Raw genomic sequence first — 17,289 nt, 5'->3', positions numbered from 1 at the left:
TCATTTCTCATCACTTTAACCATAGCTTGTATCAATAAAAGGCAAAACTAGGCGACTTGCAAGCTTAAAAAACAAATTTAAGGCATTACGTACGATATTGCAATATAAGATCGAGAGAACAAAATGATCGACCAACGTCAAAGTACTACACTTCTGCAGTACGTGCATGAGGAGATCGTATTATTGTTTTGAATACCGTATCGTATTGATCGGTATGATCGGTATATTACATACCGGTCACTAATTTAGTACAGGTATTATATTTATTTTATATCGTACCAAATATCGGCCGTACCGGTCTGTACTAGTCAATATTTCGACTTATACTGACTTATATTTCGGCTCATATTGGCTGATATTTTAGAATTTATATATTTTTTATTTTTTTTAATTTCTTCAAACTGCAAGTTTATTTTTTTACTCTCAATTTAGATTAAGTTATTTATAATTTATATATATTTATATAATTTATTCATATACAGACTATTATTTTGAAATATAATTTATATATATAATTTATTCATATATTAATTATTTCAATACAGTATTAATATTAAAATATTTAATTTAAATGCCTTGACTGATTTGCCCTCCGATACCGTATTTAAAACTTAATTAGGATCGTACCACAAAAAACTACGTGCTTACTTTTGCTTTACAGCTAGCACTCTCAACACAGTTAACTTCTTAAATTTCAATCAAAATCTAGGGGGGTTTCTTTTAAAAAAAAAAAAAAAAAAAAATTCCTTGACTCTTTTCAATTTTTTTTTTTTAATATTCCTTCTTTTTTGCTCTTTTAGGTACTACACACCACCAAAATTCCCTAAAATGAAATCATTTGGTTGAGAGCATGGGAATCTAGACGTGAATTTAAGTTTGATCTTAGATTTAACCCCAAACATGCAAAGATCAGTGCTCCTCTATTTTTAGATCGATGCAGTAATTAAATAGCTAGCTAGTTGCCAAGATGATTAAACATGTTAGCTAGATTAACAAAGATGTTATAAAAGTTTGTTAGATATATATTAAACGAGGATGTGTTTGTGTCGTTAGTCCTCCATCTTTGTGCTCTAGTTGATCTGTATGTACGTTCAAAGGATGGATGAGATCAATTAATTAATTAATTCTAGAAAGAATATTGATGAGTTTGAAGGAAATAATTCCTCTAATTTTTTGTTTCCTAGCCTTACACAAAGATGAATTAAGAGCCACGCATGTATATAACTAATTATTAACAGAAAATTAATACTCATGACTTTATTCATCAGTACTACAATATTACAATTCTGCATGCGATTTACAAATTACTGTGTTTATGAACTACATGCATGGCCTGGAACAATAATATTATTTTCTCCAACATTTTTATTTTCAAACCGTGCGAGAAATCAAATTTAAAAGAAAACACTTCAGCAGTACTCTTTGTCACTGTAGTTGGACCCAAATTCCCTCGCTAGGAATATCTTGATGAACCACAAAGAGAAGATAATATCCGGATGGTGCAAGATAGCCCGAGCCGGCCGGTGTAGTAACCTGGACTTCATACGTAGAATTCCCAAGACTTGTCACCTTCTCCGCACCAAGTACCAGCAACCTTTGATTCATGGAGAACGAGTGCGTGGTAAAAGAAGGCGACACCACCGTCACAGAGACCCGATTTCGAGACAGAGCTCCGGCGACTGAAAAGCGAACCGCTAGCTTTCTGCCAGGGTTAAGTTTGGTCTGGGACGGGGGTGATACAATTTGTGGACGCAATTTAGAGAATTGTGCGTCCAAATATGGAGGATAAAATGCTTCTAAACTTAGTTCGGTAGGGTAAAGCACGTTGGTGAATACGTAACCCGAATGAGGGTTGCTCCCACCAACGAGAACTCGACCATCCCGAAGCAAAATGGCCGACGAATGATACATCCGAGGTATCGTGCTCGGGTTTTGTAGCTCGAAACGTGAACCCAACTTGTTGTCAGGTCGGTAAATGACAGGATTCAAAACCGGGTTTCGACCGATTTCCCATCCAGCCGTCCCCGCTGATGCGCCGTTGATTATCAAGACGTTTCCGTTTGGAAGCAGAGTCATGTCGCCCATGATTCTGGCCTTAGGCATGGTCTCCATGACCCACTTGGGATTTTGGTCGGTGATTTTGATCCTGGCGCAGGTGTTCAAAGCTTCCACGAAGTTACCCTTTTTGGCTTTGGTGTAAGCCCCTTTTGGAGCTCCGCCACAAACCAAAACCTCAGCTTCTACTGACGTGGCTTGCAGATTCTTGAGTGGAAGCAACACTGCCGAGCCAGTGCTCGGATAACACCTCGGATCGCCGCCCGGGATTGCCGGGTACGTCTTCACGACCTTGTTGGCGGCATAGTCGAGCAAGATAGCTCGATTATTTGCGAAGATGAATAAATTCCCATCAACGTTAAGAAACACAAATGGGTACAGATTGTTCTCTATGTTTGCGTCGTTGGTTTGAGATAGAAATGGCAAACTATACAAATTAGGTGCGCCACTGCTCTTAGGATAAAACTCATAGTTGAACTGTTTTCTCCCGCCGATTATAATCTGCCGTCCGCCGGGAAGAATATGATTAGTGGCGTACCATCGCGAAGCTGCTAATCCGTTGGGTATCTCTGTCCAGTCACAGCCGGTGCAGGGTACGAATATCCTGACTCTACGTTCACCACTGTTGAATCCACCGGTTTGGATCAGACGGCCATCGGGCATGACTGCCCCAGAGGAGCACCAAACGTCTGTTTGGACGAAAAGTGCTCGGAAGGTATTGGTGATGACGCTATACTCGGCAGAGTGAGCAGTGCAGTCTTTCGGGACGGTTCGGCATTTACCGCCTGGCAGGGACAGGTTCGAATTACCGAAGTCGGTGCGGTCGAAAATGATAACGCGGTCGTTTTTGAGGAGTTGCATGTGCATGGCTGTAATGCCGATGCTCTTTTGCAAGAGCTGCCAGCGCCCGCCAGCGGCGTCGGTAAGATAAGGTTTGGCAGAGAAGAGGATCAGCTGCCAGGAGAGGTAGGAAAGCATCACATGAGTTCGTGCCATTGGTGTTGTGTATTGCTTTTTGTCTTGTTCCAGTGCAGAGAATGTCGGAACGTCTTGCTCTTAAATACTTGTGGTGATCAAAGAGACCGAGCAGGTTGTGGACCCAGCATTTGCTTAACAAAATAGTAATATTTGTACTTCGTGGGCTAATCCTCACCCAATCATTGTAGAATCCTTAGATGTATTGGAGGTCACATCAAGGATCATAAAAGTCAACTTTATTAGGATGAGAATTTGATAATCCGCTCTCTTTATTTTTCTTTGCTTTCTGATTATGATGCATTGAATATATTCAGCAAGAAAATAAATAAGTAAATAATTAGGCATTGAATAATTCTTTTAGTTATAATTTTATGATAAAGTGTTCGATGTAACATTTTATTCTCTCACTCAATTATCCTTAGCTACGTACGGAGTTTGTTTTATGACTTTATAGCAATATGCATAGATTTGGAACTCATATGATAAAGATGACTAATATTTTCAATAACGAGGTAATTTCAGATGATTAAGATGACTAATTAATTTGATCGTTGACCGTAAAGTCTATTGAAGTTGTATGAGCCTTTTGGGAGAGAGTCCAAGGGTATAGATTTACATTAATTGATTTAGAGCTCAATTATTGATTTAGAGCTCAATTAGTATGTCATCTCTTAATTATGATATTATCATTTCTTTTAGTACCAAAATTTGATGGAGAGAATATTGCTGGGCTAATTTTCACATGCATCACATACGCGGAAAGAAATAGAGTATTTTTATTTTAAGACTTCTATAACAAATACTGCTTACTTGATATAATTTATTTTAAAAAGTAAATTTTAAAATTTGAATCATATTGATTAGCATTTATTATTAAAATAATATAGATGGTGTGTTCTACACGTTGCCTTGAAAATTGAATAATCCAAAGAAATAACGTAATGGAGAATAGTAAAATTTCAAAAGGAAAGAGGAGTAATTTACGTGGATGGTGTGCTGATCTACACTGCTTAGATGCTTTGTTGCAAATTTCAAAAGGAAAGAAATTAAAGAAAAATAAGAAGAGAGATTGGTAGAATAGAACTCAAGGAAATGAAAAAAAAAAAAAAAAAAAATTATATAACTACAGGGCATTAATTATATATGTCAAATAATCTTAGAAAAGAAACCCTCTCCCTTAAATACGAATCATGGAATAAAGAAGCTCTTCAAGTACCTTTTGTTCAAATCGAATGGTTCAATTCGGAGAGAGGAAGATTATAAACATAACATGTAAGTCTCAACTTCAATACTAGCTAGTTCCACAGAGATTGTTCGTATTTAGTTTTTGATCTGCTTTTCAACTTACATAAAACAAATATATAGAGAGAATCTTCATTCATTGCAATCTTTTTTTTTTTTATACATTTGGAGGAGTGGAGGTTTCGAGCTTGTGACCGAGGCTAGAGGTTATGCCAATCAGGTCACAGGCCTTTGGCTCCATTCCTCATAATGATAGTTCTTTTCCCATAAGTAATCCTTTGCATTGGGTCAATGTCGATCGTTAATTTAAAAAATAAAAAATAAAAGCACGTTATTTCTTATAGCTAGGTATATATTTGGTGGAGGCCGTGTTAGTATTAATGGAGTTCATAGCTAGGAATTAAGTTGGGTCGACAAATGATCAAATCGTTATTAAAATACTTAGTTTATGTTGGCGGTTAGATTAGCAATAGCAACCCGAAGGGTTTGGTCGATCGATCGAGCAATATACATATGTATATATATTTTCTCGTAATGTTTTTGGTCACGTTATTCTCTTACCAAACAGTATACTTTGAACCGTCATATAAGCACGAATGTCGTGTGATTTGACTTGTACAAACCAGCGAGCATTATTTGGATTCATTCCCCAATATTCTTTTTGTTTTCGTTATCCTAGTTGATCTAATTCTATATATGGAATTTATAATGTATTAATTTAATATATATATATATAATGAAGTTTCGGTTGCGTGCGTACATTAATTAATATGTAAGCTAGAACAATAAAAATTAATATGATATTGGATGACGTACGAATGTTATGATCGTGGACTAATATTTTAATTGTGCCAAACAAATATTGAAGTCAGACCGTGTAAGTTATAAATTGCTAATAATCAAATAACATATATAAATAAGCTGCTTGTAGAATTTATGTATTATCTGCTTTATTATCTATTTATCTTAATTAATAAAGTCTAGTTTTAGAATGGAAAATGCTGGGAGCCCGTTTGGGGCTACCGCTGATTTTTTTTTTAAATAATTAATGATTAAGTAAGTATTTTTTAATAATATTATTGTGATTTTTTAAAAAAGGAAAAAATACATGTAAAAAAAAAAAATACATATACACACAAAATCAACTAGCGGTAGCAGGAGATACATACAAGCGGGGTTCGTAGAGCCACCCTTTTAGAATTTAGACAATAACTCTAAAAAAATTGAATCCTATAAAATGTACACAAAACTAGCTCACAGCTGGAACAGTAGACACTACAACAAAAATCATTTTTTGGGACGAAATTGCTTTGGGACGAATTGGAAATCGTCCCAAAAAGTGAGATTTTGGAACGAAATTTGAATTTCGTTCCAAAATAACGACGGAATGCCAGACCGTTCGAACGCGTTCGAACGCTATTCTTAGGGACGAAATTTTTTGTCCCAAATAAGTTAACCGTTCGACCGTTAATGATTAACCATTCGAACGTTCAATTGTTACCGTTTGAACGTAATATTGGCGCGATAGGCAAAATTATTTTGGAGGGAAATTGACAAACCGTTCGAACGGTAAATTATAAACGTTCGAATGATACATATTCACCGTTCAAACGTTATTTGAAGCGTTCGAACGTGGTACCGTTCGAACGGTAAGTTAATACCGTTCGAACGTATTAACTGAAAATTAATACCCTTCCCTAATTAATCCAAATTCATGATAATAAATGTTATTTAAATGTAATATTCGGTATTAATTATATTAAATATAATAATTAATTCAATTATAATATATTTTAACTGTTAAATATATTAAATGCAATATATTTAATGCGCTTATATATTATTAAACACTATATATTATATTTATAATTTTTTATATATATAGTATATATTATATTATATTTAATTAAAATATATTATACTATTGAATATTATATAGTATATAGTATATAGTATAAGTTATATTATATAGTATAATTAATATAATATAGACTACTATATACATGAAACTATGTTCATGTACTTATATAACATATATATTATATGTGATATTAACTAATATATATATATATATATATAATAGTATATGTATTACATGACTTGTTTAATATATTTTTCATATTATATTGCAGTTATAGGCTAATTAGATGACACTCTCTATTCTAGCACTATAAATGACACTATATATACTCAATTTTAGTTTTTGTATCATTATAATACACTCTAATTGCTAGTAGTATAGATGACACTATATATAATAGTAGATATCCTATTATTAAATAATATTATAATAATAATATAATATAATAAACACTATATATATATGCATGTGATACATATAACCCTATGCTATGATACCATATATATGTTATATATAATAGGTTAATATATGTACTTGACTATAATACTAGATGTAATATGATATTTTATACTATATATGTTACTAAACTATATAATATATGTTTGATTATATATTATATAGTTATATTACTCTATCTCTAAACTATAGTATATTTACAAGTTATTATATTTAAAGGTATAGTGTAAAAAAAATACAATAAGCAACATTTTAATTTGACGTTTGAACGGTTTAAAATAACCGTTCAAACGTATAAGAAAACGTTCGAACGGTAATTTTCACGTTCGAACGGTAATTTTCACGTTCGAACGTGAAAATTAGAGGGGGAAAATTTTCCCGCTAATCTATTTGACGTTCGAACGTTCATTAAATAACCGTTCGAACGTCAATGTTCTACATTTACACGACAGAACCTCACAATCTCGCACTCGTTCCAGTCGACTTCCAATCTCTCCCACGCTCATTTTCTTCCAACCAACGCCATTATTCTTCAATCCAGCCCTCAAATATTACTAACTTCTATCAATCTCTTATATTTTCGGATTAAGAGGTTGTTTTTACCGTTTGGTGAAGAGTATTTAAGTTTTGGGCATTGGGTACGGGTGGATTTTCCGGTTTATCTCTCCAAATCAGGTATTCTCCTTAAATATATTCTCATTTTAGATTTTATATAAGTGTTTTCGTTTGCTATAATGAGTTCGTCATATAGTTTGCTGTCTTTTGATGTAATTTGGACTGTAAATGTTGAGGTTTTCGGAGGTTGAAGACGACTGTAATCTGGAATTAATCCGTTCGAACGGTACTCGTTTGCCGTTCGAACGTATGTCCTTAGATCGAACGGTGACTAGCACCGTTTGAACGTTATGTTGGTCAGTATTAAAATAATTAATACTTTAAATGCAGGAATTGAAATAAAAATTAATTATTTATAATCTACATTTAATAATACTTAAATACTTAAAAGATTAAAGTAATCAAATGAGAATGAATTCAATTACAAATCATCTAAAATTTAATAATACTTAAATATTTAATAGTTGAATTATTCAACTATAGGTTAATACAAATAGTTTTGTTTTAATAACACAAAAATACTTAATCTTTGAATTAATAAAATGAATTTTAAATAAAATACAAATAATCTAGATTTAATAATACTTAAATACTTAAAAGTTAAAAGTGATCAAATGAATTTGAATTAAAATATAAATTCCGAATTATAATTAATAAAATGAATGTTAATTACAATACAAATAGTTATAATTATTAACTAGAATGTTAATTACAATACAAATAGTTATAATTATTAACTAAAATGTTAATTAAAATACAAATAGTTATAATTAATAAAATATTTTGAAAGATATAAAACAACTATCTAATTATTTAATAATATAAATACTTAATTAACATATCTTGCATTGTTTGTTTGATACATGTTCTATTGAAGAATTGGTTGCAAAACAACAAGAGTTAGAGGCTCAATTGGCGAGACAAGGAGACATGGAAATGCGCCTCAAAAAACATGAAGAAGAACAAGCAGAGTTCATGAGAGATATGCAATTCCAAATGCAACAGTACAGGCCTCCAACCAACTGATGGTTTTTTACGTCTAGCTTATGACATTATCTAATTATGTATGAACAATGCTAATATCATGGTTATTTATTTCTTCGCACTTATTATAAAACTTTTGTGAGTAATTAAACAGTTCCTAATTTATGTTTTTCAAATATTATGGATGTCTATTTAATTTTTTTTTATAATTATTGATTTTAATAAAAATAATATCCGTTCGAACGACCGTGTCACGTTCGAACATTAATGGGTAGGGCGTTCAAACGATAATGTACCGTTCAAACATTAATGACCAAACCGTTCGAACGATACCAGATGCTCAAAAAAACATTCAAACGCAGGTCATTACCATAGCGTTCGAACGTTGATCAGCACCGTTCGAACGTTGATCAGCACCGTTCGATCTGTTCCTTTAACGTTCGAACGTAATTCTATTGATCGTTTGAACGTATCTTGATAACCGTTCAAAAGATACATTAACGTTCGAACGGTAACTGAGAAGCATTCGAACGCCATTCTGGAACGAATTTTAACCGTGACAAAAAAAGTCATCGTTCGAACGGTATCGAACGGTCAATTTCAAAATCGTTCCAAAAGATATATTTTGGGACGAAATTGTAATTTTCGTCCCAATATATCTTCTGGGACAGTGATGTTGGGACGACCTTGGGACGAAATTTTTTCGTCCCAAAAAATCTTTCGGGACGAAATCTATATATTTTGGGACGAAAATTTTCGTCCCAAAAAATATTTTTTGTTGTAGTGAGATTAGGAAACCAGCCATCGATCTACATGGCCGGGGCTAACTCAAGTTCTCTGAGCCAATATTCGTAAAAACAGCATCTGATCCTATCATTTTACGTCCATTTGGTGCAAAAGCTTTATGCCAACGTAGAGAACTCTGAACAAAATATTTAGTTTGGACACCAATTTCATCTCATCTAATTATTACAACTTTTTTAAATTCCAACATAAAATATATATAATAAACAATTCAATTTTTTCAAATCCTAAAATAATAATAATATTAAAAAAAATATTCTAATAATATTTTATTCAACTTTCATTTTAATCTATCTCAACTCAACTCACTATTCAAACCCAATGACAAATAGTACTCTTGTGTCCTTCATAAGACCATGACATTGTGCATGAAGCAAGGTATGTGACTCGGAGCTATTAATTATCGGGCTTTAGGAATATTGTCGGATTGTGAGTCGCCAATTCATCTCTAACTAATTTGATCATTGTTGGAGAGTATTAAGGAAAATATCATGTTTTAAGTTTTTTTATGACATTCAATATATAACTAAGCCTATTTTAAGAGTAGTCATATTAGAGCGATACTGTGAACACAACTCAATATTTGTAAAAGTTCTCAAAAAACTAATGTTTTGTCTTAAAGAATCACATCAAGTGAAGAATTAGATTGCGTTTAGTTGCTAAGCCTATCTCAGATAGTTTTGTATAGATAGAATGCCCCTACATCAAACACACCAAAGCCTGTTCATACTGAACTCATGAAACGGTTCCTTTCACTACAAGAAAAACGGCATTTTACGACCAATTTATTGCAACGAAACTATTTAAATATTTCAACTTCTTCTATAAAATTTAAATATTTCTCAACTTGCTTAATTCATCCAAACACATTATCTAAATGAGACGCACACTCTTACATAAAATCTACTTAAACATCTTAACTTATTACTATTCACAAATAATCTATCTAGACCATCTAAGATGCTCTTAGCATTCAATAATACTGAGAGATATACTCTTAGCTTCATCTTCCAATATGATCAAGCTTAAAACTAATAATATTAAGACCACCAACTACGCTACAAGCAATAACAAATGACAATACATTGACATCTAGTTTGGGTTCAGAGTTGATTAGGGCTGTTCATACGGGCCGAATTTTATTCGTTCCAGGTTTCAGCCCGAATTTATTCTGAGCCGAAACCCAGATTATGAAAACCGGATTTATCCGGTCCGGACCTGGGTAAAAAATCCGGATTTCATATTCAAAATCCGGTTAACCGGATTTGTGTATATAAAGGATTGAAAAATAAAACCTAGCTCTCGTCTCTCATCTGTCTTACCTCTCATCTGTCTCGCCTCACTCTCATCTCCCGTGACCCCTGTCTCCGTCTCCTCTCTCTCTCTCTCTCTCTCTCTCTCTCTCTCTCTCTCTCTCTCTCTCTCTCAACAGGTGAAACCCTAGCCGCACTTACACTTTGCACTCATTTACTCCATCTGCACACCCAGCTGGACAGGAATCTCACATCAACATACAACTCGATGAGACCCCGTCTCCGTCTCCTCCCTCTCTCTCTCTCTCTCTCTCTCTCTCTCTCTCTCTCTCTCTCTCTCTCTCTCTCTCTCTCTCTCTCTCTCTCACAACAGACGAAACCCTAGCCACACTTACACTTTGCACTCGTTTACTCCATCTGCACACCCAACTGGACGGGAATCTCACATCAACATACAACTCGATGAGAAGACAAACTGGGATGGGTTTTGGAGATCGGCGGATTTGGTGAAAAATTGGGATGGGTTTTGGAGATTGGCGGATTTGGTGAAAAATTGGGATGGGTTTTGGAGATCGGCGGATTTGGTGAAAAACTGGGATGGGTTTTGGATTTTGTTGTTCTTTTTTAGTTGTGTTTCAATGTGGGTGGATGGGCGGGGTGGGGCGAATGGCCATGGGGTCAATCTGTCCCTCGGCATCTAATCGAGGGCACAAATGTTGTCGCCCAGTGTCACGATACCGGCGGCTAGAAGCACAAATGGTGGAAGAGAGGTGGCGTCGGTGGAAGAAAGAGAAAGGAGAAATGTTGTCTTTTATAAAAAAAAATAAAATATTGGATATATCATACATTTATCAGATTAAAAAAAAAAAGACGGGTTTAATCCGAAATCCGAAATCTGTGTTTTGAAAAATTTGGATTCATCCGGGTTCCGGCCCGTTTCTGATCCGAGAAAACCCGGTCTGGGTTCCGGCCCGGATTTAAAATCCGGGTTCCGGTTTGAGTCTATCCAGATTTTCGGGTTGGAACCCGGATGAACAGTCCTAGAGTTGATCTCAACTCAACTCATATCATGATCCTATCTACTCATTATAATTTTTTTTCAAATTTTTATACAAAATATAATAAAAAATTTAATTTTTTAATATTTTAATAATATTTTATTCAACTTTCATATTAACTTACTATCTAAATCTGACCTTAATTCAACAAATTTGCCAACATAATTTTTTTCATTAAAGGTTGAGTTTATTTTAAAAATAAAATCAATTGGATGTAATTTTTCTTTATTTAATAAAATTCATAAATTGAAAAAAATATAAAAATTCGGTCAAAAGTCTAACCATTAATTTTAATAATATTATACAGTTTTTAAGCAGTAGAATGGTATGCCAGCAAATTAGGGAGGAGTCCCAGGAATGATGACGTAACATTACGATTGTCTTCTCTTAATAATGTATATTAATTTAAAATAATTAGTTAAAAGTAAATTTTATTAAAAATAATATTAATTTAAAATAGTAATTTTATTTATACGTAATAAAATTTATTTATATATATATATATATTTTCTTTGTCGGTAAACAAATTTTAGTATAGGTTGGTGTGCATTGTTGGGAGGGGTGCCACGTCATTCCATGGTAGGCTTCCCTCTGGGTTGGAGTCGTGTCTCCAATACTGTCATGTCTTTTTGTTTTGTTTATACATTGTTGGATTCTTGTAAAGCGAGCATGCGTCCAAATTCGACTTAAAAACAAACTAACAGACTATTCTTACTTACTATATATCATTTTTCAAAATTTTAAATTTTTTGAAAAAAAAAATACTAAATATTCTTACTTAAAATCTACGATTAGATATAATTTTGTTCTTACGCGTAACATTATTTACAAATACAATTAAATGGCTACAAGACTAAAAAACTACTTGAAACTTGTATAACAATACTAATATGTTTGTAACATTTACACAATTATATAATGTGTAATGTGTGTGCGTACACAAAGAATATATCTTAACAACTTAGCATATCATCATCGATCTACATACGAACCATTTTATTATTCCACCATCTCTTTCGATGAAGATTTGATATTTTTTTTCTTTTTATACTGAAAAAAAAAACATTTTTCTTAAAATCGAAAAATATATAATATATAACGTACGCTAGCTAGCTAGGAAATTAAAAGGGATAAAGACCGTACCAGATGTTATCGATTGAAAATTTCAAGTGTCTTTTCGTACGTAGGTGACTGGTTTTCTCCAACTCAATAAATTGGACATATTTTTAGCTAAACGTACGTACAACATATTTTTATGACAAACAGCTCAAAACAAACAGACTCGGTCCATACAAATTTATCAAAGCTCGTTACAAAAAGACGAGAGAGAGAGAGAGAGAGAGAGAGAGAGAGAGAGAGAGAGAGAGAGAGAGAGTATTAACATGCTGATCAGAATGCATCTCCATTCTCCCTTTTCAATTTACGTATCTGGCATATAAAAGTAGAACCCGGCCGGTTAATTTCCAGGAAACTGCATGTAGGAAACAATTAGCCAAACAAGTAGATAAAAAAGAAGTTCTTTTCCATATCTCACATAATATATATAATTAATAATAATAATATTATTATTATAAAAGACCTAGAAATAATCAAATTTGTTATATAAGTGGTGTTATAACTATAAAGAGAAATCGTAAAAATATACAAATTAATTGATGTGACTTGACGTGATGTACTAAATCTTGTTAGAAGTGGATCTCATAAAATCAGGGAGGAGTGTTGGCATTTTCAACGCTGCAGTGGGTATTTTGATACCTAATATTGATTTAATTTACTTACTTTATAATAAAAGTAATTAACTTTACAATCTTACAATATATCACTACATCAAATTATATCAATTCGTAAATTTATTTAAATTATTATTATATTCATTGTGTGCGTGTATATATATATATTTATGTACGGTACAAGTTTAGCACTAGTCATGCATGATCGGAGATGGCAGGTTGAGCATGTGTCTAATATTATATATTCTTGTGCTAGGTTTTTGGTATTCATGTTAATTATGAACTGATGATCATCTTTGAAAGTATCTCTATATATAATTGATCGAGCTGGTTTGAACCAGCAGCTTATTAATATAAACTGGAATGTCTAGATCAACGTGCTCGTGAGATTAATTTAGGCACTTCACCAAATCATTAAATATGGAACTAGCTAGCTAGCTAATTATGAGGTGTGCGCCGTACAAATAAAAATCTCTGAAACATTTTCTTCATGAATTTTATTTAGTTGATTTGAAGGAGTCAATTCAAACAATTTTTTTTTTTTCTAAAAGATTAAATATTTAAAAATATGTTTTTGGTAAGTTAACCTTTGATCATTAAAAGAAAATGCCGAAGCAAAAAATTTAAGAGGACATACATCTGATATTAGTAAGATGCTATACAAATGTCAAAATTACCGTAAGAGAAATGCTTAGATATATTAATTTACGAGTACCGTACAAATTTCGCATATTTTATTTTAAAAAAATTGAGTCCATTATTAAAAAAAATATTTTTAAAAGTACATTAAAAAAAAAAAAAAAGGTGCAAGACTTGCACGTCCTACAAACATCAAATATCGTTGATCATCATGTCGCAAACCTATAAGAATGAGCGCTCTGCATCAAAGTACAAATGGCAAAACTAGACAACTTGCAAGCTTAGAAAACAAATTTAAGGCACTACCATATTGCAATACAAGATCGAGAGCACAAAATGATCTACCAACGTCAAGTACCACAAACTACGTACATATATACTACGTATATACTTATGCTTTAGATCGAGCTAGCACTTTCAACAGTTACGTACTAATTTCTTTACTTTTTCCATTTTTTTTTTTAATATTCCTTCTATTTTGCTCTTTTTAAGTGCAATATATAGATAAACTCTATTGAGTATTTGATCTAATAGATTTAGCATGCAACATGCAAAGAGTGTTCCTCTATTTTAAGATGCATGTAGTAAATAGCTAGCTAGTTGCATGCCAACATGATTAAAGGAGCATGTTAGATTAATAATGATATAACCATAGAGCATGTCACTCTACTGTTAGATATTAAACGAACGAGGATGTGTTCGTGTCGTTAGTCCTCTTTGTGCTCTGGCTGATATGTGATTCTGTATGTTCAAAGGATGCATGAGATCAATAATTAATTAATTAATAGATGCATGAGTTTGAAGGAATAATTCCGCTAATTAATTTTTTAATTGTTTCCTAGCCTTACACAATGATTAATTAAGAGCTACGCATGCATATAACTAATTATTATTAAAAGAAAATAAATACTCATGACTTTATTTATAATGATCAGTACTATATATTGCAATTCTGCATGCAATTTAAAAATCAAAAATTCTATGCGCAGTCATTTTTGTGGACTCTTTTGTGCACTCCAATGATATAATCGGTTGTGTATTAAAAAAAAATTAATCCAGCCAATCATATCAGTGGAGTGCGCAAAGAATACACAAAAGTGACTGTATGTAGCATTACTCTTTAAAAATTACTGTTTATGAACTACATGGCCTGGAACAATAATATTATTTTCTCCAACATTTTTATTTTCAAACCGTGCGAGAAATCAAATTTAAAAGAAAACAATTCAGTAGTACTGTTTTTCACTGTAGTTGGACCCAAATTCCCTCGCTAGGAATTTCTTGATGAACCACAAAGAGAAGATGATATCCTGAGGGTGCAAGATAGCCCGAGCCGGCCGGTGTAGTAACCTGGACTTCATACGTAGAATTCCCAAGACTTGTCACCGTCTCCGCACCAAGTACCAGCAACCTTTGATTCATGGAGAACGAGTGCGTGGTAAAAGACGGCGACACCACCGTTACAGAGACCTGATTTTGATCCAAAGCTCCGGCGACTGAAAAGCGAACCGCTAGCTTTCTACCGGGATCAAGTTTGGTCTGGGAAAGAGGTGATACAATTTGTGGACGCAAATTTGAGAATTGTGCTTCCAAATAAGGAGGATAAAATGCCTCTAAACTAAGTTCTGTAGGGTAAAGCACGTTGGTGAATACGTAACCCGAATGAGGGTTGCTGCCACCAACGAGTACTCGACCATCCCGAAGCAAAATGGCCGACGAATGATACATCCGAGGTATCGTGCTCAGGTTTTGTAGCTCGAAACGTGAACCCAACTTGTTATCAGGTCGGTAAATGACAGGATTCAAGACCGGATTTCGACCGAATTCCCATCCAGCCGCCCCCGCTGATGCACCGTTGATTATCAAGACGTTTCCGTTTGGAAGCAGAGTCATGTCGCCCATGATTCTGGCCGTAGGCATGGTCTCCATGACCCACTGGGGATTTGGATCTGTGATTTTGATCCTGGCGCAGGTGTTCAAAGCTTCCACGAAGTTACCCTTTTTCGCTTCGGTGTAGGCCCCTTTTGGTGCTCCACCACAAACCAAAACCTCAGCCTCTACAGACGTGGCTTGCAGATTCTTGAGTGGAAGCAACACTGCCGAGCCAGTGCTTGGATAACACCTCGGATCGCCGCCCGGTATTTCCGGGTACGTCTTCACGACCTTGTTGGCGGCATAATCGAGCAAAATAGATCGATTATTTGCGAAGATGAATAAATTCCCGTCAACGTTAAGAAACACAAACGGGTACAGATTGTTCTCTATGTTTGGGTCGTTGGTTTGCGATAGAAATGGCAAACTATACAAATTAGGTGCACCACTGCTCTTAGGATAAAACTCATAGTTGAACTGTTTTCTCCCGCCGATTATAATCTGCCGTCCGTCGGGAAGAATATGATTAGTGGCGTACCATCGCGAAGCTGCTAATCCGTTGGGTGTCTCTGTCCAGTCACAGCCGGTGCAGGGTACGAATGTCCTGACTCTACGTTCACCACTAGTGTTGAATCCACCGGTTTGGATCAGACGGCCATCGGGCATGACTGCCCCAGAGGAGCACCAAACGTCTGTTTGGACGAAAAGTGCTCGGAAGGTATTGGTGATGACGCTATACTCGGCAGAGTGAGCAGTGCAGTCTTTCGGGACGGTTCGGCATTTACCGCCGGGCAGGGTCAGGTTCGAATTACCGAAGTCGGTGCGGTCGAAAATGATGACGCGATCGTTGTTGAGGAGTTGCATGTGCATGGCTGTAATGCCGATGCTCTTTTGCAAGAGCTGCCAGCTCCCTCCAGCGGCGTCACTAAGATAAGGTTTGGCAGAGAGGAGGATCAGCTGCCAGGCGAGGAAGGACAGCATCACGTGAGTTCGTGCCATTGGTGTTGTTTATTGCTTTTTGTCTTGTTCAGGTGCAGAGAATGTCGGAATGTCATGCTCTTAAATACTTGGGGAGAGAGAGAGAGAGAAAGAGTAGGTTGTGGGCCCAACATTTGCTTATCAAAATTGTACTTTGTGGGCTAATCCTGAGCCAATCATTGTAGAATCCGAAGAATGTATTGGAGGTCACATCAAAGATCATGCACGTCATCTTTATTAGGATGAGGATTAGGTTTTTTTTTTTTTTTTTTTTTGGATACAGATGAGGATTAGGTTGATTGATCATAATCCTCTCTCTTTATTTTTCTTTCCTTTCTTATAACGAAGCATTTAATATATTCAGCAAGAAAATAAATAAGTAAATAATTAGACATTGAATAATACTTTTAATTATAATTTTATGATAAAGTGTTCGATATAACATTTTATTCTCTCACTTAATTATCCTTAGCTACGTACGGAGTTTGTTTTATGATTTATCCCAATATGCATAAATTTGGAACTCCTCAAATAAAGGTCATTGATTTTGACCGTAAAATCTATTGAAGTTGTTTGAGTCTTTTGGAAGAAAGTCCAAGGTTATGGACTTTTACATTAAATTGATTTAGATCTCAATTGGCATACCATCTCTTTATAATATCATTTCTTTTAGTGACAAAATTTGATGGAGAGATCACAGATCTAATCGTCACACGCATCACATGTACGTGTTGTGAAAAGAAATGGAGTATTGCTATTATAAA

The 17,289-nt window shown here is 34.3% G+C and overlaps 2 protein-coding genes across 2 annotated transcripts; both read right to left on the bottom strand.

The window, feature by feature from the left end:
- Window positions 1-1,340: 1,340 nt before the first annotated feature.
- On the bottom strand, window positions 1,341-3,152 carry LOC122274263 (aldehyde oxidase GLOX1-like). Its single transcript, XM_043083283.1, has one exon. The coding sequence runs from the start codon at window positions 3,049-3,051 to the stop codon at window positions 1,426-1,428; it is 1,626 nt and encodes a 541-aa protein (XP_042939217.1). The 5' UTR covers window positions 3,052-3,152; the 3' UTR covers window positions 1,341-1,425.
- Window positions 3,153-14,800: 11,648 nt separating this feature from the next.
- On the bottom strand, window positions 14,801-16,769 carry LOC122319351 (aldehyde oxidase GLOX1-like). The gene has a single exon (XM_043137380.1). It carries the CDS (start codon window positions 16,544-16,546, stop codon window positions 14,918-14,920), a length of 1,629 nt encoding a protein of 542 aa, XP_042993314.1. The 5' UTR covers window positions 16,547-16,769; the 3' UTR covers window positions 14,801-14,917.
- Window positions 16,770-17,289: the final 520 nt, after the last annotated feature.

Source organism: Carya illinoinensis, chromosome 8 (genome assembly GCF_018687715.1).
Source record: "Carya illinoinensis cultivar Pawnee chromosome 8, C.illinoinensisPawnee_v1, whole genome shotgun sequence".
Lineage (NCBI taxonomy): Eukaryota > Viridiplantae > Streptophyta > Magnoliopsida > Fagales > Juglandaceae > Carya > Carya illinoinensis.
The sequence above is the reverse complement of the archived record's forward strand: the minus strand, read 5'-3'. Positions and strand labels throughout refer to the sequence as shown.